The sequence below is a fragment of the Bufo gargarizans genome, chromosome 5, assembly GCF_014858855.1.
Source record: "Bufo gargarizans isolate SCDJY-AF-19 chromosome 5, ASM1485885v1, whole genome shotgun sequence".
Classification (NCBI taxonomy): domain Eukaryota; kingdom Metazoa; phylum Chordata; class Amphibia; order Anura; family Bufonidae; genus Bufo; species Bufo gargarizans.
In genome coordinates, this window is record NC_058084.1 from 193,127,849 (window position 1) to 193,148,732 (window position 20,884).

The 20,884-nt window shown below is 44.0% G+C and overlaps 1 protein-coding gene across 1 annotated transcript in view; it reads left to right on the forward strand.

The window, feature by feature from the left end:
- Positions 1 to 204: 204 nt before the first annotated feature.
- BFSP2 (beaded filament structural protein 2) overlaps positions 205 to 20,884 on the forward strand; it is a 143,628-nt gene continuing 122,948 nt past the window's right edge. Inside the window, exon 1 of the mRNA XM_044295310.1 lies at positions 205 to 660. Within this exon, the coding sequence (XP_044151245.1) occupies positions 205 to 660 (456 nt within the window). The remainder of the gene's footprint in view (positions 661 to 20,884) is intronic.

Sequence of the window (20,884 nt, forward strand, 5' to 3'; positions counted from 1 at the left end):
AGTGGAAGCCATAGAACAATGAGAGAGAACACTCCATGACAAATAGTACAAACATCATGTTCTAGAACTGCGTGTGACAAGTTGTGATCCTAAAAAATTAAATGTAAACCCCCCCCCCCCCCCAAAAAAAAACCAGCCTAACGTTGAGAAGGCAACCCAGACTGTTTGAGAACAGGAACAGTGTAGAGAGAGTCTCCTGCAGCAATGCCTTTACCAAGACGTAGGTCATCTATCTTGGGGCAGCAGCCCGCTTTGTCTTCTGCTGAGTGTCCTGGGGCTACCAATCGTAGAGTCAGCATTGGCAGCGCAAGTAACCTCCCCAGGCCACCAGGTGTCTATGTAGGAAGTGTTCCAACTGGAGGTGTAAGTAGTCTTGGCACTCGGGTTTCTCGACGGGCCCTGGGTATCAGCAGTGTTTTTATGCAGGGACTGCGCAGCTCTGGCCCACCTGTTCCTGTCACCCAAAGCTTGGAAAGAGGAAGAGCCCCCACATTTGAATCTTTGAATAGCTGCTTGGTGGAGTACATAGATAAAGTGAGAGCCTTAGAACAGGTGAACCATGAGTTGGAAGAACACATCAGGATTTATCTGGACAAGAAAGCATCAACTGTAAGCAGTTGGGGATCACTCAGGGACAACTGGGAGAATATATATCATCAGGTAAGTCATTGTTCTATTGACTATGGTGGGTGGGGAAGGATAATTTCATATGTGTTGTTTTGATACAGTTTTTCCATGCAGTTTTGAAGCTAAAACTAGATGTGGATTCAGAAAAGGCCTCATGCACACGACCGTTTTTTTTTCTGGTCGCAAAAACAGGTTCTGTAGTTCCGTGATCCGTGTCCGTTTATTCTTCCGTGGGTCAATGGGGACGGATCCGTTTGATGTTGACACAATATGGTGCAATTGTAAACGGATCCGTCCCCCAGTGACTTTCAGTGTAAAGTCAGGAGTCCCTATTATACCATCGGATCAGAGTTTTCTCCAATCCGATGGTATATTTTAACTTGAAGCGTCCCCATCACCATGGGAACGCCTCTATGTTAGAATATACTGTCGGATATGAGTTAGATCGTGAAACTCAGATCCGACAGTATATTCTAACACAGAGGCGTTCCCATGGTGATGGGGACTCTTCAAGTTAGAACATACTAAGAACTGTGTACATGACTGCCCCCTGCTGCCTGGCAGCACCCGATCTCTTACAGGGGGCTGTGATCAGCACAATTAACCCCTCAGGTGCCGCACCTGAATGGGTTAATTGTGCGTATCATAGCCCCCTGTAAGAGATCAGGGGCTGCCAGGCAGCAGGGGGCAGACCCCCCTCCCTCCCCAGTTCTAATTTCATTGGTGGCCAGTGCAGGCCCCCCCCCCGGCCCCCCCTCCCTCTATTGTATTATTTTCATTGGTGGCACAGTGTGCGGCCCCCCCCCGGCCCCCCCTCCCTCTATTGTAATCTTTTCATTGGTGGCACAGTGTGCGGCCCGCCCCCCCCCCTCCCTCCTTCTATTGTATTATTTTCATTGGTGGCACAGTGTGCGCCCCCCGGTCCCCCTCCCTCTATTGTATTCTTTTCACTGGTGGCACAGTGTGCGGCTCCCCCCGCCCGCCCTACCTCCCTCTATTGTATTCTTTTCATTGGTGGCACAGTGTAGCGTCCTGGTTGCCATGGTTACCGATCGGAGCCCCAGCGATTAAACTGGGACTTAGATCGGAACTCTCCGCTGCCACCAATGAAAATAGGGGGGGAGGGGGAGAGGGGAGGCCGCACACTGTGCCACCAATGAAAATAATACAATAGAGGGAGGGAGGGGGGGCCGGGGGAGTCTGCCTACTGCTGCCTGGCAGCCCCTGATATCTTATAGGGGGCTATGATATGCACAATTAACCTCTCAGGTGCGGCACCTGAGGAGTTAATTGTACGGATCACAGCCCCCTGTAAGAGATTGGGTGCTGCCATGTACACAGTTCGTAGTATATTCTAACTAGAAGCGTCCCCATCACTATGGGAACGCCTCTGTGTTAGAATATACTGTCGGATCTGAGTTTTCACGAAGTGAAAACTCAGCTCTGGAAAAGCTTTTATGCAGACGGATCTTCGGATCCGTCTGTATGAAAGTAACCTACAGCCACGGATCACGGATGCGGATGCCAATCTTGTGTGCATCCATGTTCTTTCACAGACCTATTGACTTGAATGGGTCCGTGAACCGCTGTCCGTCAAAAGAATAGGACAGGTCCAATTTTTTGGACGGACAGGAAACATGGATCACGGCCTCTGATGAACAACGGTGCATTTTCCGAGTTTTCAAGGACCCATTGAAAGTCACAACGGCCACGGATGCACACAACGGTCGTGTGCATGAGGCCAAAGGAGGAGAATTAGAATCTTTCCTATATTCATTGCTTCCCTTCACACATTAGTGACAATGACTTCTAAAACTGCATCAAAATGGCACGTATGAAAGCACCCTAAAACCGTTCTTTAAGGGATTAGCAAACTCTGGCACTTCAACTGTGGTAAAACTACAACTCCCAGCAAGTTCCATTAACTTCTAAGAGATATCTGAGAACAGTCAAGAAGTTGTGCATGCTGGGAGTCATAGCCAGTTTTTGCTATTCCCAACCATATTTGAATTCTTCTATAAAAACACAATTCAGATTCTTAAAACTGCCATTTACAAAACTGTCCTTAAAGTCATAAGTAAGGCCTTGAGGTTCGTCCGGCGGTCGTTTCACGTCGATGTCCACCGGCGCCATATTATTTTACATTGTGAAGAACTTTGACCCATGACCCATCCATCAGGTGGTACAGGACAGCCAATTGTAACGTTTCAGCACATGGACATACCCCCTACCTTATAAATAAACCCGATCTGGCCACCATTTTACATTCAGTCTTTTGTCAGTGTAGGGAGAGCTTGCTGTGTGGAGCAGGAACAGACTATTAGGGAACCCAAACGCTAGCTAATAGGGCCACAAAAGTCCTTTTAAGGACTGGCATAGGTGTACTATCGATGGGTGTGACTTACTGAGGGGTGTAATATACTTATAATATACTTTCTAATAGAAAGTATATTATAGAGCATTTCTATTGTGCAGCGGTTATGTGTGGTTCTGCTGCGTTACCGAAGCTACAGAGAGCCAAACGCTCTTGGAAACAATTTCTACTAGTGTGATATACCAGTTGCCCCCTTAAAAAATTATTGAAGCAGGGGTGTTATATACCAATAATATACTTTCTATATAGTGCATTTAGGCAGTGCAGCATTTGTTTGTGGTTTTGTTGCATTACCGCAGCTACACAGAGTGACAAACATTTTTGGAACAAATAATTTCAACTAGTGTGATATAACAGTTGCCCCCAGAAAAAACTGATTGAAACAGGGGTGTAATATACCAAAAATATACTTTCTATATAGTGCATTTAGGTAGTGCAGAACTTGTTTGCGGTTTTGCTTCGTTACCACAGCTACACAGAGCGACAAATGCTATTGGAACAAATAATTTCAACTGCTGTGACATACCAACGCAAGAACACAAAATGCAATCGCACACTGCAACCAGCAGGAGAAGTATATAGTGGGCTCAGCATGCATGTTGGTACTTGCATCCCTGGATCCGATGAAAGCTGTAATGGCACCGGACGGGGTTAAAAGCAGATTGTGCTTGGCGTGCATGCTGTACCTGCGCTCCCTGGACTTTGTGTGGCTGTCATGGCCCATAAAAGGTAGGAACTAGTGTTAGGGACCACTCATTAAGGCGACCTTGACGTGGTGAGTGGCTTATTACGCTTCGGCCAAAATGTACACCAATGCCTTATTCAACATCCAGCATAAAGGCAGGGCAGAGTGCTGGTTGCAGTGTGCGATTGCATTTTGTGTTCTTGCGTTTGTATCTGTATTTTGCCATAGCAATCTGCACCTGCTAGGGGTTGTGCGGGCTGAATCCCCCATATTTTTTCTTTGTAGTATATATTGGAGGTGTGGCGATCTCCAAGCAGTCATGCACACCTGACCAGCTAGTATGCCCTGGAGGCTGGTTTTAAAGTCAGTATAAAACTGAGTCTGCTTATATAGCACCTACCAGTAGCCATTAGGCTCCAGGAGAAGTATATAGTGGGCTCAGCATGCATGTTGGTACTTGCATCCCTGGATCCGATGAAAGCTGTAATGGCACCGGACGGGGTTAAAAGCAGATTGTGCTTGGCGTGCATGCTGTACCTGCGCTCCCTGGACTTTGTGTGGCTGTCATGGCCCATAAAAGATAAGAACTAGTGTTAGGGACCACTCATTAAGGCGACCTTGACGTGGTGAGTGGCTTATTACGCTTTGGCCAAAATGTACACCAATGCCTTATTCAACATCCAGCATAAAGGCAGGGCAGAGTGCTGGTTGCAGTGTGCGATTGCATTTTGTGTTCTTGCGTTTGTATCTGTATTTCGCCATAGCAATCTGCACCTGCTAGGGGTTGTGCAGGCTGAATCCCCCATATTTTTTTCTTTGTGATATACCAGTTGCCCCCCCAAAAAAACTGATTGAAGCAGGGGTGTGATATACCAATTATTTACTTTCTATATAGTGCTATTAGAACAAATAATTTCTACTGATGTGATATACCAGTTGCCCCCCCCCCCCCCCAAAAAAAAAGTGATTGAAGAAGGTGTGTGATATACCGATTATATACATTCTATATAGTGCATTTGGGTAGTCAGCATTTGTTTGCGGTTTTGCTACGTTACCTCAGCTACACAGAGTGCCAAATACTATTGGAACAAATAATTTCTACTGTGATATACCAGTTGCACCCCAAAATAACTGATTGAGGCAGGGGTGTGATATACCAATTATATACTTTTTATATAGTGCATTTGGGTAGTGCAGCATTTGTTTGCGGTTTTGCTGCGTTACCTCAGCTATACAGAGTGGCAAACGCTATTGGAACGAATAATTTCTACTGGTGTGATATACCAGTTGCCCCCCCAAAAAACTGATTGAAGCAGGGGTGTAATATACAAATAATTTATTTTATACAGTTGCAAGAAAAAGTATGTGAACCCTTTGGAATTATATGGATTTCTGCACAAATTGGTCATAAAATGTGATCTGATCTTCATGTAAGTCACAACAATAGACAATCACAGCCTGCTTAAACTAATAACACACAAAGAATTCAATGTTACCATGTTTTTATTGAACACACCATGTAAACATTCACAGTGCAGGTGGAAAAAGTATGTGAACCCTTGGATTTAATAACTGGTTGAACCTCCTTTGGCAGCAACAACTTCAACCAAACATTTCCTGTAGTTGCAGATCAGACGTGCACAACGGTCAGGAGTAATTCTTGACCATTCCTCTTTACAGAACTGTTTCAGTTCAGCAAAATTCTTGGGATTCTGGTGTGAATCGCTTTCTTGAGGTCACAGCATCTCAATCAGGTTGAGGTCAGGACTCTGACTGGGCCACTCCAGAAGGCGTATTTTCTTCTGTTTAAGCCATTCTGTTGTTGATTTACTTCTATGCTTTGAGTCGTTGTCCTGTTGCAACACCCATCTTCCTGTTGAGCTTCAGCTAGTGGCCTTAAGTTCTCCGGCAAAATGTCTTGATAAACTTGGGAATTCATTTTGCCTTCGATGATAGCAATCTGTCCAGGCACTGACACAGCAAAGCAGCCCCAAACCATGATGCCCCGACCACCATACTTCACAGTTGGGATAAGGTTTTGATGTTTGTGTGCTGTGCCTCTTTCTCCACACATAGTGTTGTGCGTTTCTTCCAAACAACTCAACTTTGGTTTCATCTGTCCACAGAATATTTTGCCAGTACTGCTGTGGAACATCCAGGTGCTCTTGCGCAAACTGTAAACGAGCAGCAATGGTTTTTTTGGACAGCAGTGGCTTCCTCTGTGGTATCCTCCAATGAAATCCATTTTTGTTTAGTGTTTTACGTATCATAGATTCGCTAACAGGGATGTTAGCATATGTCAGAGACTTCTGTAAGTCTTTAGCTGACACTCTGTGAATTTTTACATGGTGTGTTCAAGAAAAACAAGGTAACATTTAATTATTTGTGTGTTATTAGTTTAAGCAGACTGTGATTGTCTATTGTTGTGACTTAGATGAAGATCGGATCACATTTTATGACCAATTTTTGCTGAAATCCATATCATGCCAAAGGGTTTGCATACTTGTTATTGCAACTGTATATAGTGTGTTTAGGTAGTACAGCATTTGTTTGCCATTTTGCTGCTTTACTGCAGCTACACAGAGTGCCAAACGCTATTGGAACAAAACAAAAAATTCTACTGGTGTGATATACCAGTTGCCCCCCAAAAAAATGATTGAAGCATGGGTGTGATATACTGTTGTAGAAATATTAATAAATAGTTGAAATCTGCTCTCAAACTTTGTGTAAGGACAGGCAAATCTCTCAACCGCAGTCAGAGTCAGACACAGGTGTTACCATTTTGAATTCTTGCTGAGCACTGCCCCTCCTCCACAGTCTGCTCATCTTTTATTTAGTCACAGTAACAATAGAAAAGGGACTGGCCCATCACCCAACCACTTACTTCATGTAACAAGGATGCAGGAAGTGATGACATAGGAAGACACTATCACTTAGAATAACATAGCCAGCTAACAAACACATATATCCTATAACCACTGCAGTTAACTTTATCCAGCCTTGCTCAGTGATCAATGCCAGCAAAAGTTACTATGATCCTCATGCATGTTTATTTACAAGACAACACTCCTTTAGTGGTGATAATTAATGATTTTATTTCATGTTATTTCAGCCGGAATAGGTGGTTTGTCAGTTGCAACGTTTCAGGCTTAATAATCGCCCTTCATCAGGCTGACACGACATAATATACATAAAGAAAAATTCATATGGTGGCCATCAAGATCAATAATACATGATAATATAAATAGGTGCACAAATACATGATTATACAGCTACAAATATAACATAAAAACAGGGGGGCTATCTGGAGGTTTCATATGATAATGTTACAGTCACATATACAATACATATTCCAAAGAGCTAAATTATATACAGTAGCACTGGGAGCAACTGTGCTCGGTACATACGTGCTAATGCTGTGCGCGCTGTAAACTGCGGCCAAAGAGGAAGGGATGGCCCCAGAGTATACTAGCACACAGAGACATCTATTGTTGAAATAAGTCATTTACTTTCTGTTATGGCTGCAAGCCATATAAATACTGGTATTGGCTGGCGGGGTAGTCAGGGCACACCTGCGGCAGAGAGCTGCCACCGGTTAGTCCCAAGTACCACACCATCCAACAAGACTGAGACAACATGAGACAGTGTATGAAAAAGAAACAAGAATAAAACTCCTAGGAGTGCATAATAAACCATCTGAGGACAGAATATATCGAGATGCAGAAGAGGCTTCTGAAGGTAAGGGGAATACGAGGAACTATATTGGATAGCAAGGTAAACTGCAGTACATTTAAGTATAGGTAGGTAACTCACCACTCTGAGGACCACACTTTGTGTACAGCTGGCGCTTGGTTGCATGTGGGATGCACCATCTTTAAGTATCCCCTGGTGGCCTGTGGTAGGTGAGTGGGGGTCATGTGGTACAGGTGGTGGGTGGTACCCAGTCACCAGAGCGAGGTCTGGGACCTAGAGCGTCTGTTAACACTAGGTAAGTGTGCCGATACGTCACTTCCGGTTATCGGACTCGTAACTGGAAGTGGCGTGCGTGTCACGGAGGTTGGAGTGCCATGTGATCTGGTCACATGATCACACTATCCCTAATGGAACTACGAGAGGCGGAGTTACTAGTACGGCAGTGCGCTAGTTAAGGGGCGATGCTGGGGCGCAAAAGCAGAGCAGTGTCCCTATGGAATGCATGCGCATCAGATCGTGAGCAGCTGTCTGAGTCAAAAGTATATATGTATCCATTGAAATACATAACGTGACATAATAAGCAACAGGATGACAGATAAGTCAGAACTGTCAGAAGTATAACCCCAATTAACAGTTAAACCAGGTTACATAGTTCCAAGGGAATCAGAGGAGGATGGCCATGGAGCTAGGTAGACTGGGCTGGACGAGGTAATCACCTAGGCGTCCACATTAGATAATAGAGGAGCGAGATCACTAAACCGGATACTAGCATGATGTTCTGTATCCAGAAGACGGGTAAGGATAATACCATGAGTTGGTAGGTAGAGGACCCGGTTGTCTTGACTACACCCTTTGGATGCTCAACGTGAGGTATCTTGGGACCGTAAAGTGTGCTTTGCGGAAGTCACCATCCACTACTGAACAATTCTGGTCCTATAAGAGAAATACATGGAACAAATATAAATCACATTGTAATAGACTATTTACATAATTAGCCTAAAGGTAATCCTTATTCAACCCGACCGGTTGTAGGGTACATAACCGACGGATCCAGGACATCTCTCTCTCCCGTAGCACCGCCTGACGGCCCCCTCCTCGTCTAAGAGGAGGAATCCAGTCAATTATCTGGAAGCGTAATTGGCTGATGGCGTGTTTGTGTTCCAAAAAGTGTTCAACCAGAGGGGCGTCTGTTTTTTTGGTACGGATGTTCTATTTATGTTGGCAGATACGTTCTTTGATTTTCTGTATGGTCTGACCAACATAGCCGAGGCCGCAGGGACACTTGATAAGATATATGTCAAAACTCGTCTGGCACGAGAAGTGGCCTTGGATCTTGAACGTTTTACCTGATGTGGGGTGCTATGGGAGAGAGAGATGTCCTGGATCCGTCGGTTATGTATAACAGAAAGTAAATGACTTATTGCAACAATAGATGTCTGTGTGCTAGTATACTCTGGGGCCATCTCTTCCTCTTTGGCCGCAGTTTACAGCGCGCACAGCATTAGCACGTATGTACCGAGCACAGTTGCTCCCAGTGCTACTGTATATAATTTAGCTCTTCGGAATATGTATTGTATATGTGACTGTAACATTATCATATGAAACCTCCAGATAGCCCCCCTGTTTTCATGTTATATTTTTAGCTGTATAATCATGTATTTGTGCACCTATTTATATTATCATGTATTATTGATCTTGATGGCCACCATACTAATTTTCCTTTCTGTATATTATGTCTTGTCAGCCTGATGAAGGGCGATTATTAAGCCTGAAACATTGCAACTGACATACCACCTATTCCGGCTGAAATAACATGAAATAAAATCATTAATTATCACCACTAAAGGAGTGCTGTCTAAATATTTGTGACACTTACAGTTCTGGAGGTGGAGCTTTAGAACACAACCCGGACGTGCACCCACCCTCGCCATTCTATGAAAAGAGTGCTGTGGCCTACTTTCCTGTAAATATTTACAAGACAACGTCATTATCTCCAGCGGCTGATCAGGCGCACTAGAGACAACAAACGCAAGTTCCTTTCATATATTGTACTCTTAACTAATGCATCCACGCCGAACCAAAAAATCTGCGTCTTGCGCGGGGGCCCTAGCCGGCGTCCATACCTCAGCCAACAAAACACTGCTCTGCTGAACACATCAGTCTCACCCGGCCCACAGCCCAGTGCTTAGCACATGGATCATTCGCCGACGGAGACCTCTGCACCCAGCAGCTTTGACAGGACATACACAGGAAGATATCCACTCCAATGGTTTACCCTGACACTGAGAGACATGATGACAATACACAATATATTAGAAACACATCCTAATAAAATTTCCACAACAGTCCCTCCTCTTGTCATATGCTCCCCAGTGTCCCTCGACGAATCTCGATCTTCTTCTTTGAAAAAAAACTGTCTTGTCTACGAAAAATCCTGAATCCATAAAACAAAACAGATGATGGAAAATAGAAAGTCAATCTTGACACGTAGCTCAAAAACAAATCTTTTCTTCGGGAGCTGACTCAGGAGGTGGTGTTTAGCGCTGGTTGCTGGCTGGTTTGGAATCCTCTGCATCTGGTCCATGGTTTGGTCTTCAGGGCATCTTGTCTGTTCAGGCTTCGGTAACTCGGTCGATTAGACATCAGGAACATCTCACTCCTTCCACACCATCAGTTTCTCCCAATCGGCTGCAACGTAAGATACAGGGACAAGCTTCACCAGGACACATGAACCTCTGGCATTAGGGGGAATTACCTTATAAGCGGCTAACCCACATAGGATATAGTACGGACCCGTCAACTCCGCACAAGAACTACTGACAGTAATGGGCTTCCAGTAATAACTGAATAGACTGAGGGATGGCTCCCCGAGTCTGAACGTCACACCTTTCTTTCCAGCAGATATAATCTGTTCTATGGTTGTTATTAAAGAGATCAGGGGTTTCATTAGTAAGGTTGACCGTTATACCTTCCTCACAACTGGAGGATCCCACAAACTTATGCCCTTTACCACATCTACTGGCTGCCTAGCTGTCCGGACACCCATACAGGATTAACAAGCGAGGAGCAGGAGCCAGAGCGATTATTAAACCTATAGCTAATATTACCCTCTAGGAATGTAAAACCAGTGCTATCAACAAATGTCTCCTTGTGGCCCTGGCTAGTTTGATGTGCATTTCCCTAAACTCCCAAACTCAGTTGTGGACATTGGGTGATAACCCGTGGGGCCTCCTTGATGGAATAAGGGTTATAGCGAAACATTTAGGCCATGGATCGGCAGTGATTTTTACCGTCAAAGAAAAGGCAGTTGTGATGGTTCTCAACATAATTTCCTACTAGGTTAGAAAATTGATTGACAGTTGAGATGTTAGAATGGTTAGTAAAAAGTTTGAAGATCGTTGTTTTCGGCACCACTTTCCCCCCTTTTCATCATCCTTAAAACCAGGACGAAGAGAAGCTGGATTCAACATGGTGCATTGTCTCAAAGAGAGAGAGAGAAAGAGAGAGCGAAAGAAAGAGAGAGAGAGAAAGAGAGCAAGAGAAAGAGAGAAAGAAAGAAAGAAAGAAAGAGAGAGAGAAAGAGAAAGAAAGAAAGAAAGAAAGAAAGAAAGAAAGAAAAAGAGAAAGAAAGAAAGAAAGAAAGAAAGAAAGAAAGAGAAAGAGAGAGAGAAAGAGAAAGAAAGAGAGAAAGAGAAAGAGAGAGAGAAAGAGAGAGAGAGAGAGAGAGAAAGAGAGAGAGAGAGAAAGAGAGAGAGAGAAAGAGAGAGATAAAGAGAGAGAGAGAGAGAGAGAAAGAAAGAAAGAAAGAGAGAGAGAGAGAGAAAAAGAGAAAGAAAGAGAGAGAGAGAGAGAGAGAGAGAAAGAGAAAGAGAGAGAGAGAAAGAGAAAGAGAGAGAGAGAAAAAGAAAAAGAAAGAGAGAGAGAAAAAGAGAGAGAGAGAAAAAAAGAGAGAGAGAGAGAGAGTGAGAGAGAAATAAAGAAACACACTTCTCTTAGACTCTGCATTCTTAGCGGGACTGGAGCACATGACAGTGTTAGTTCGCACTGTCTGGGACTTTTGAATGCCCTGTTGCTAGAGATCGATGGATTTGTGCAGCCACAGTTTGGAGTCTAGTGGGGAATTAACAGACAAACTTTTTCCCAATCCAGACCTCAAAAGGTTCCTTCTTTGGGGATGGTCCACTCTGTGAGGAAAAGGGCTCTCACTGACACACGGCGGCCCTCAGAGTCTCCTAATGAGATATACCAGCCTCGGTTTTGGCTCTGAATAGTGACCTGACCACAGGCTAGGGCTTCCAATTGGAGTGGAATGTGCGCACAGGAAACACACAGTACTCCTGTGGGGACAGGGTACACACAGAGAACACACAGTACCTTCTGTGGGGACGAGGGGCGCACAGGAAACAAACACACAGTACTCCTGTGGGGAAAGGGCTTACTTACACAGCTATTGGTATGCTTGGGTGATATATATCACCTTGTCTCCTTACAAAAAGCTCATCAACTCACTTTCCTTTGCCTATATTATTCTATATAGTCAAGCTGAACAGCACACAAAGCCCTTTTTGCAGTGACTGATCAAAAACCTCTCGCTCAGCAGCAACCCTTGAATTCAGACAGTAGTTCCCACACAATATCATGAGACCCACAGTACTCCCAACCAAATCTACAGAGAAGAGAGAGGGAAAGAGAGAGAGGGAGAGAAAGAGAAAGAAAGAAAAGCGCCAAATATGAAAAAGGAAAACGGAATAATAGACTAAAAATAAAAATGGGTTAGTAAAAAAGGAAAAACTGAAAAAAACTTGATTACAACAATAAAAACCTACAAAATAAAAATGGGTTAGAAAAAGAAAACGTAGAAAACTTCAGTTACAGGAAGTCTTGCTATTTACATTGAGATTCAGTAAATGTTAACTTAAAACCAAACCTCAAATACAAAAAACTAAAACCCTTTGGAAAACATACAACTGTATAGGACTGAATTAGCAAATCAACCAATTCTTGGAGGGTTCACCTGAAACCGTGAGCAGGAGAATTTCTACCCACCCAGTCATTGAAATGTTAATTTGCCCAGCCCCAATCCAGCTTCAGATTCATTTTACCAAAGAAACAGGATTTAACATTACAAGGTCCCAAAACCGTTTTTAGGGGAAGGGGAAAATCAATTTAAATTAGGTCTTAGAGTTAAAATGGTTTATAAAGAACTTAATTTACCCTTCTCTGGCACACAAAAATTAGAAACTCTACTGAATTCCAGGAACCGATCTCTTTCCTCTCTGAGCTTCACATTTTCACAGTTCATATTGGGATTTAAAATCTGCTTCATTGATCAATGACCTTGGCTGTCCTTGGGTTCTCTGCCTTTGCAAAGAACCATGTCTGGGACCATTACCCCACCTTGCTGAATAAACCACTTTACTTCTAGGTGTGGTTCTGGGGTATTTAACATACCTGTGTCTGTTGCCATTAACAACGTCACAATATTGTGCAATAGGGCAGTATTCCCTGCATGCAAAACAACGAGTAGCTTGTCTCCCTGCACAATACCTTGTCTGGGCATATGGTGATTTGACTTGGTGCACAACATAAATCATCCTAGCATGTCTAGATCCCACACTACTATCTGTATTGAGTCCACTTACCACAGACTTATTTCAGGAATCTCCTGGCATTGTGTGAACACTTCCAACTCCAGGGTCAGACACATTGTCCATCTCCAACCCTGAGTCGAATCCACTATGTGACCCACAGTCTTCAGACTTCTCCATGCTTACAGCCCACACATTTCCTCTAATCCTAGACACATTACTCTCTAACAGTTGCTTCAATGACTCTGGCTGCACTAAGCACTGAGAATGTTCATCTTCTGTCCTCCTGCAGAGAGCAGACAATTCCCTTACAGCACCCTGTGCGTGCGTCAGGCTTTCAGATAACCATTCATTCTCTTTGTGCAGCTCGGTATTACACCTCACAGTACATTCATAATTAGCGCTAGCTTCAGCTGCCTGCTGGACAAGAGTTCTAATTTTCACAATTTCCACTTTAAAATTTTCCACTTCTCCTTCCAAACTCAGCTTCAGCCTACAAGACTCCTACTATCTATCCGCTATCCACCCAGCAGCAAAAATCAGAGCATACTTGCCTTTCCTTTTGCGCCATTTTTTGGTACCGATCAGGTTTGCTACACAATTCTGAGCCTGCAGCCATGGATCAGTAGATCCCTGCATAGCTTGAAGAAGGGCCGTCGTGTCCTTCAACTTTGCAACTTCTTTAAAAATACTTTCCATTGTACAAGAAAACAAAACACTGGTACCAATTTCTAGGAGTTGTCGCAATACTTTTGACACAGAACTACAAGCACCTCCTTTCTACACTGGTAGTACCCGTATTAATTATGCCAAACAAGTCTACAATTCAGTGTAACAGCCACAGATATACAAACATTAAGCAGAATCATCAACTATAGGACAATTTCACCGCTAAACTGCCACTAATGCTCACACAATGATTCCTTTATCAGACTAGTCACTGCGCTATACCATAACCGAACACTCAACTGATATCCAGCACAAAACTTACCAACACAAAATCAAACTGTACAAAGAAAGATTACAAAAAGACAAGATAACTATTCTTGACAAAACTGATATTTGAGGCAAAAACAACCAAATTGCTTTCCATAGACACCAAAACTAAATGAATTATTTGTTAAAACCTGCAGCACCAAATCACCAAGATGTCTTCCAAAACCACATGTTCTTCACACAAAGGAGATTAAAGATGGCCGACAAAACCACATGGCCTTCACACAAAGGACGACAAGATAGTATCTACAATATCCAGCAATAGGAAAACCAAACTAAACAAAACAGTTTCTATATTCCCTGTTCCAAACCAGAGCAAACCTACACTCTGAGGGTGTTTTACAGGCTAACAATATAAAAATACTCTTTAAATGCTGTCTCTAATGTACAAACACTAAAATAAATTGCTGCCTCTATAAACCTCTATAAAAATCGCCTCTTACAAAATCACAGTAATCTGAAAGTTAAGAAGTTACAACAAAAAAACACAATACCCTGTACTGCTCAGCACACTATCTCATCATACAATCTCTCTACAATCAACTCAGATCCACCAAAAACTACACAACGGAGGAGGACCTACCTTGTCCTTCTTTTAACAAGCAGAAATTTTCTCTGACACACTAGACAAAGTTACAGTTTCTCCCCTTTTACCTGCTGTGCAGAGAAAAAAAATCTGTTGAATCCTTCCAAGCTTGCCATCTGTTGTAGAAATATTAATGGTTGAAATCCGCTCTCAAACTTTGTGTAAGGACATGCAAATCTCTCAACCGCAGTCAGTCAGAGTCAGACACAGGTGTTACCATTTTGAATTCTTGCTGAGCACTGCCCCCCTTCCACAGTCTGCTCACCTTTTATTTAGTCACAGTAACAATAGAAAAGGGGCTGGCCCATCACCCGACCACTTACTTCATGTAACAAGGATGCAGGAAGTGATGACATACAGGAAGTGATGACATAGGAAGACAAGACATCATAACATAGCCAGCTAACAAACACATGTATCCTTTAACCACTGGAGTTAACTTTATCCAGCCTTGCTCAGTGATCAATGCCAGACAAAGTTACTATGATCCTCATGCATGTTTATTTACAGGACAACGGCTTTATCTCCAGCGGCTGATCAGGCGCACTAGAGACAACAAATGCACCTTTGTTTCATATATTGTTCTCTTAACAAATGCATCTACGCCAAGCCAGTAAATCCGTTTCTTGCGCGGGGGCCCTAGCCGGCGTCCATACATCAGCCAGCAAAACACTGCTCTGCTGAACACATCAGTCTCCCCAGCCCACAGCCCAGTGCTTAGCACATGGAACATGACGTGACAAACGCTTTTAAAACAAATAATTTCTACTGGTGTGATATACCAGTTGCACCCCCCCCAAAAAAAGTGATTGAAGCAGGGGTGTTATATACCAATTATTTACTTTCTATATAGTGCAGTTAGGCAGTGCAGCATTTGTTTGCGGTTTTGCTAAGTCACCTCAGCTACACAGAGTGCCAAATACTATTGAAACAAATCATTTCTACTTGTATATCACACCAGTTGCTCCCCCCAAAAAATTGATTGAAGCAGGGGTGTTATATACCAATTATATAATATTTATATAGTGCATTTGGGTAGTGCAGCATTTGTTAGTGGTTTTGCTGCGTTACCTTAGCTACACAGAGTACCAAACACTATTGGAACAAATTATTTCTACTGTGATATACCAGTTGCCCCCCCAAAAAACACTCATTGAGGCAGGGGTATGATATACCTTCTTCCACAAATACTGCTCTTCTATAGGGACTTTTGTCATTTTGAAAATCACAGCAGAGGAAGAGGCAGGCCATTCTGCCTAGGTGGTAGGGGTCGGGCAGGTGCACCAGGCCGGAGCCTAAGTGGGAAGTTGCAGAAGGTGCATGCAATTACGTCAAAAGACGCACCAGACTTGGTTGAGTGGCTCACTCAGCCTTCCGCTTCTGCACCATCCTTATCCTCTCTATCTGCACCCTCTTCAATCTCTGCTGTGTGCACCTAGAAAGACACCACCATTACCATATCCCCTCCACTCGAGTCAGAGGAATTATTTTCCCATCCATTACAAGACCTTACTGATGCGCAGCCATTCTTGGCATTGGATCAGGAAGAGGAGGTATCAATGGTCGCCACCCAGCAGTCTGACGACAGTACCCAGATCAGCCAAAGGAGGATAGTCCCCACTTTTGCTACCTTCTCCAAGATCTCTAATGTCATCATCACCTTCACCACCCCTGACATGTCGATGGACATCACGTGGGTGCCCACAAGAGAGGAAGAGGAGGGAAGTTCAGAGGGAGAGACGGAGCAGCAGATAGGGAGAATGAGGAGAAGCAGGCAGAACTTACACTGCACAGGAGGCAAAAAACAGACTGCTAATGTAGCTGCATCCCCCATGCACGGTCACATCTGGCGCTCCCAGGACGCCGGCACATGGCTCCGCAGTGTGGTCTTTTTAATGTGTCCTCTGCTGACAATAGTGTTGCAATCTGCAGTCTGTGCTGTCAACGCATAAGTCGTGGTAAGCCCAACACTCACCTAGGGACAACCGCCTTAAGAAGGCTCCTGGCCTCCCATGACAGAACCCAGTAGGAGCAACACCGTCAAAACCCACACTCCCGGTGCTCCACGTCCTGCCTCTTCTCCTTCTCCTCTCTCCTCCCATTTGTCCTCCACTCACCCTTCCATTGTGCCGTCATCGTGTTCATCTGGCAAAAGGCAGGCTCCATGGCCCAAATGTTCAAGCGAAAAAAGACGCTGGATAACCTTCTTGCCCAATGGCTGACCGCTGGCTTTTCCACTGCTACTGCCTCTTCAGCTGCTCCCCCCAAGTTCCCCAGAACCTATTCGACGTGCCAGGTGAGACTTTGCCATGCTGTGCTGCGCGCTGTTGTGCCTGAAAGCCAAGAGCCACACCGGTCCTGCACTCCTTTCAGCTTTGAAGTCACAGGCCAATCAGTGGCTAACCCCGCTCAATTTGACAGTTGGTAAAGTGTTGTGCGACAACAGTGCCAATCTGCTGAACGCGCTGAAACAGTGCAAAATGACACACGTGCCATGCATGACACGTGTCCTGAACTTAGTCGTGCAGCGATTCGTTGCCAAATACCCCAGGGTCCAGGACATCTTGCAGCAGGCCAGGAAAATCTCTGGCCATTTTAGAAGATCTTACATGGCCATGGCTCGCCTTGCTGACGTTCAGCAGCGACACCACCTGCCCGTCAGATGTCTGATTTGTGACTGCCCAATGAGCTGAAACGTCAACTAGTATATGCTAGATAGGCTGCTCCAGCAGAAACTTGCAGTTAATGACTACCCATACGAACTCTACGTCAGGACAGGTACTGGGGAGCTTGTTTTTTTTTTTACCACGCCAGTGGCTGCTCATGCGCAACGCATGCAGACTTCTGTGGCCATTTGATGAGATCACCAAACTGGTCAGTCACAGCCATGGCGCAATCAGTGACCTTATGCCTCCTTTCTGGAGCTGGAATTGCGTTGTGTCATTGATCAAGCTGCCGAGGAGCAGGAGGATGAGGAAGTCGCAATGCTGGATGAATTCCCAGGGGGGCTACTCCATCTGAGACAAGTCAACAGGAGTCAGAGGAAGATGGTGCTGGGGAGGAGGAGGAGCAAGAAGAGTATGCTTTTAACTATTCTGGTATCCCTGGTGTTGTCCGTGGCTGGGGGGAAGAGACCGAGGAGGACATTATCCTGGATGATGAGCAGGAGCCAGGCCACTCCACCGCTTCCAATTTAGTGCAAATGTGGGCCCTTGCTTCGAGAAATGCTGCATTCTGCTTTTGCGGGTGCTGGCAGAGGAATTTCACTCAGAGAAAGTTGCTGGTACCAACCCAACAGCGCATGCAAGAAGAGGTCGGTTTGAAGATGTGTTGGTCACTTCGGATATGAGATCATTGCAACCCCTCTGGATCCAGCCTCAGGAAACACCTAGACCAACAGGTGTCCGACTACATCGGGTTAACGGCCGATGTGGATGCTCTGAGAAGTGAGGAACCCCTGGACTACTGGGTGTGCAGGCTTGACCTGTGGCCAGAGCTGGCACAATTTGCCATGGAACTCTTGGCTTGCCCCTCGTCCAGTGTCCTATCCAAAAGGACGTTTAGCACAGCAGGGGGAGAGATCGTGACCGATAAGCGCACTCGCCTAGCTCACGACAGTGTGGACTACCTCACATTTCTAAAAATGAATGATGCATAGATGTCAGAGAAATTCAACACCTGTTACGACCGCGTTTAATTAAATTTCCTCATGACAGCCCAGAAATATCTGCCACCACCCAGAACAAATAATGGTTCCTGTCTTAGGTAAATACAGCGGCATAAAAGGCCTTTTCTGTCCGTTGAATGCCTAGTGTTTTGGGCCTCGGAGGAATTCAACACCTTTGACGACCACGTGTTTGAACTATTATCAGAGTGTTTTTTTACAAGAGGGGAGATTTCGTTAACCATAATTTAAATCCAATTTTATATTTTTTGTTCTTTTAAACATATGTATCTGACCTCTATTTGTACTGACCTTCAGTAAAATTGATATCCATTGACTGTCTAATTGACCTCCAGCCACATACTTACTTGTTCTTTTATGTACGCTGAATGCATCATTTTTGGGGCTTTTAGTCCGCTGGCCTGCTGTAAAATTGATATCCAATGACCGTGTAATCTACCTCCAGCCACATACTTACTTGTTCTTTTATGTATGCAGAATGAATAATTGTTGCGGCCTCTGAGAAATTCAACATCAGTGACAACCACGTGTTATCGAATTTCAACTATTATCATTAGGGTTTTTTTCAAGAGGGGGGATTTTGTTAGCCATGTTTTTAATTCACTTTTATATTTTTAGTTCTTTTACACTTATGTATTTGACCTATATTTGTACTGGCCTGCAGTAAAATTGATATCCATTAACCGTGTAATATACCTCCGGCCACATAATCACTTGATCTTCTCTGTCCAGTGAATGCCTAATTTTTGGTACCTGTAGTCCAGTGGCCTACAGTAAATTTTTTATCGATTGACCACATAATGTACCTTGTGCCACATAATCTGAATTTCTTTTATGTCAGGTGAATGCCTAATTTTTAGGGCCCGTACTCCCGTGGCCTAAAATAAAAATTTTCTAGGTTCCAACAGGGCACATTTCAGAGAATTTCCCTTTAAGACACATAAAAATGTCCCCTGATTAAGATTCATATTTTTTGTTGGAATTGTTGTCAATGATCCCCCTCTAGTATGTCACTGTCCATGTTGTGGGGCTATTTGTACACTTCTACTAAGTATTTTGTGGCTGCAAATATGATCTGAATTTTTTTCAGGTTTGCCTGCCATTAAAGTGAATGGGGCCCTCCCCAAAAAAATTTTTAATGCCCTGTAATGAGCAAATCCTATATCTGTTCAGTTAATTGTACTCAGTCAATCTAAGGCCTCATTCAGACAGTCACGTTTTAGCATCAAAGCCTAGGAACATTCAGTAGCCAAGTCAACCCAGCTTGGATCACTGCATAACTCTTTGTGTAGGGTTCTAGATCTTGCATTGCTGCCTAAGGTCCAGGCATCTTAGCAACAAAAAAATATGGGAGAATTTAGAGAAAATAGAGGTTGCTATGCAACTTTAATAATTCTCTACAATATATCAACCCTATGTCGCTGTCACTGTATGGGTAAGTCATTAGGTTTAGGGTTGAGTGAACCCAAACTGTAAAGTTCGGGTTCGTACTGAACTTTACGGTGTTAGCACCCGAACATTTCAGTAAAAGTTCGGGTTTGGTGTTCTGGTAATATATAAATATATATATATATATATATATATATATACACATATACATACATATATATACACACACACATACATACACCATCTGATCTGAGTTTTCTCCAATCCGATGGTAAATTTTAACTTGAAGCGTCCCCATCACCATGGGAACGCCTCTATGTTAGAATATACCATCGGATTTAAGTTAGATCGTGAAAACTCAGATCCGACAGTATATTCTAACACAGAGGCGTTCCCATGGTGATGGGGACGCTTCAAGTTAGAATATACTGAGAACTGTGGACATAACGACCCCTGCTGCCTGGCAGCACCTGATCTTACACGGGGCTGTGATCCGCACAATTAACCCCTCAGGTGCCGATCGGAACTGCAGCTCCGCTGCCACCAATGATGGGAGGGGAGGGGGCTTATTAACCAATGATTTTATTTGGGGGGGGGAGGCCGCACTGGACACCAATGATTTTAATAGGGGGAGCCGCACTAACCACCAATGATTTTAATAGGGGGGTGGGGGTGGGGGGCCACACTGGCCACCAATGATTTTAATACTGGGGAGGGAGGGGTGTCTGGCCCCTGCTGCCTGGCAGTACCCGATCTCTTTCAACAGGGGGCAGTTATGTACACAGTTCTTAGTATATTCTAACTTGAAGCGTCCCTATCACCATGGGGACGCCTCTGTGTTAGAATATACTGTCGGATCTGAGTTTTCACAATCGTGAAACCTCAGATCTGAAAAACCGAATACTATTATTTTCCATTATAACGGAAAATAATAAAGTGAAGTTCAGGTCCCTATTGACTTTAATGGGGTTCGGGTCCAAGTTCGGATCAAGTTCGGGTCCCAAACCCGAACTTTTTTTTCAAGTTCGGCCGAACTCCCCGAACATCTAGGTGTTTACTCAACTCTAATTAGGTTGTCTCATCACAGACATTAGTGGAATTACCAATATAAGATTGGCAGAGGTCCTTCACTGATCAATAAATAAAAAAAAAGGCTGACATTTTACAGATGTCGTCTAGATAGCCATTGAGTATAATGGTCACCCATGCAGCCACTCGGAGGAAAAAAACAACAAGTGAAGCACACAGGAAGCCATGTGAC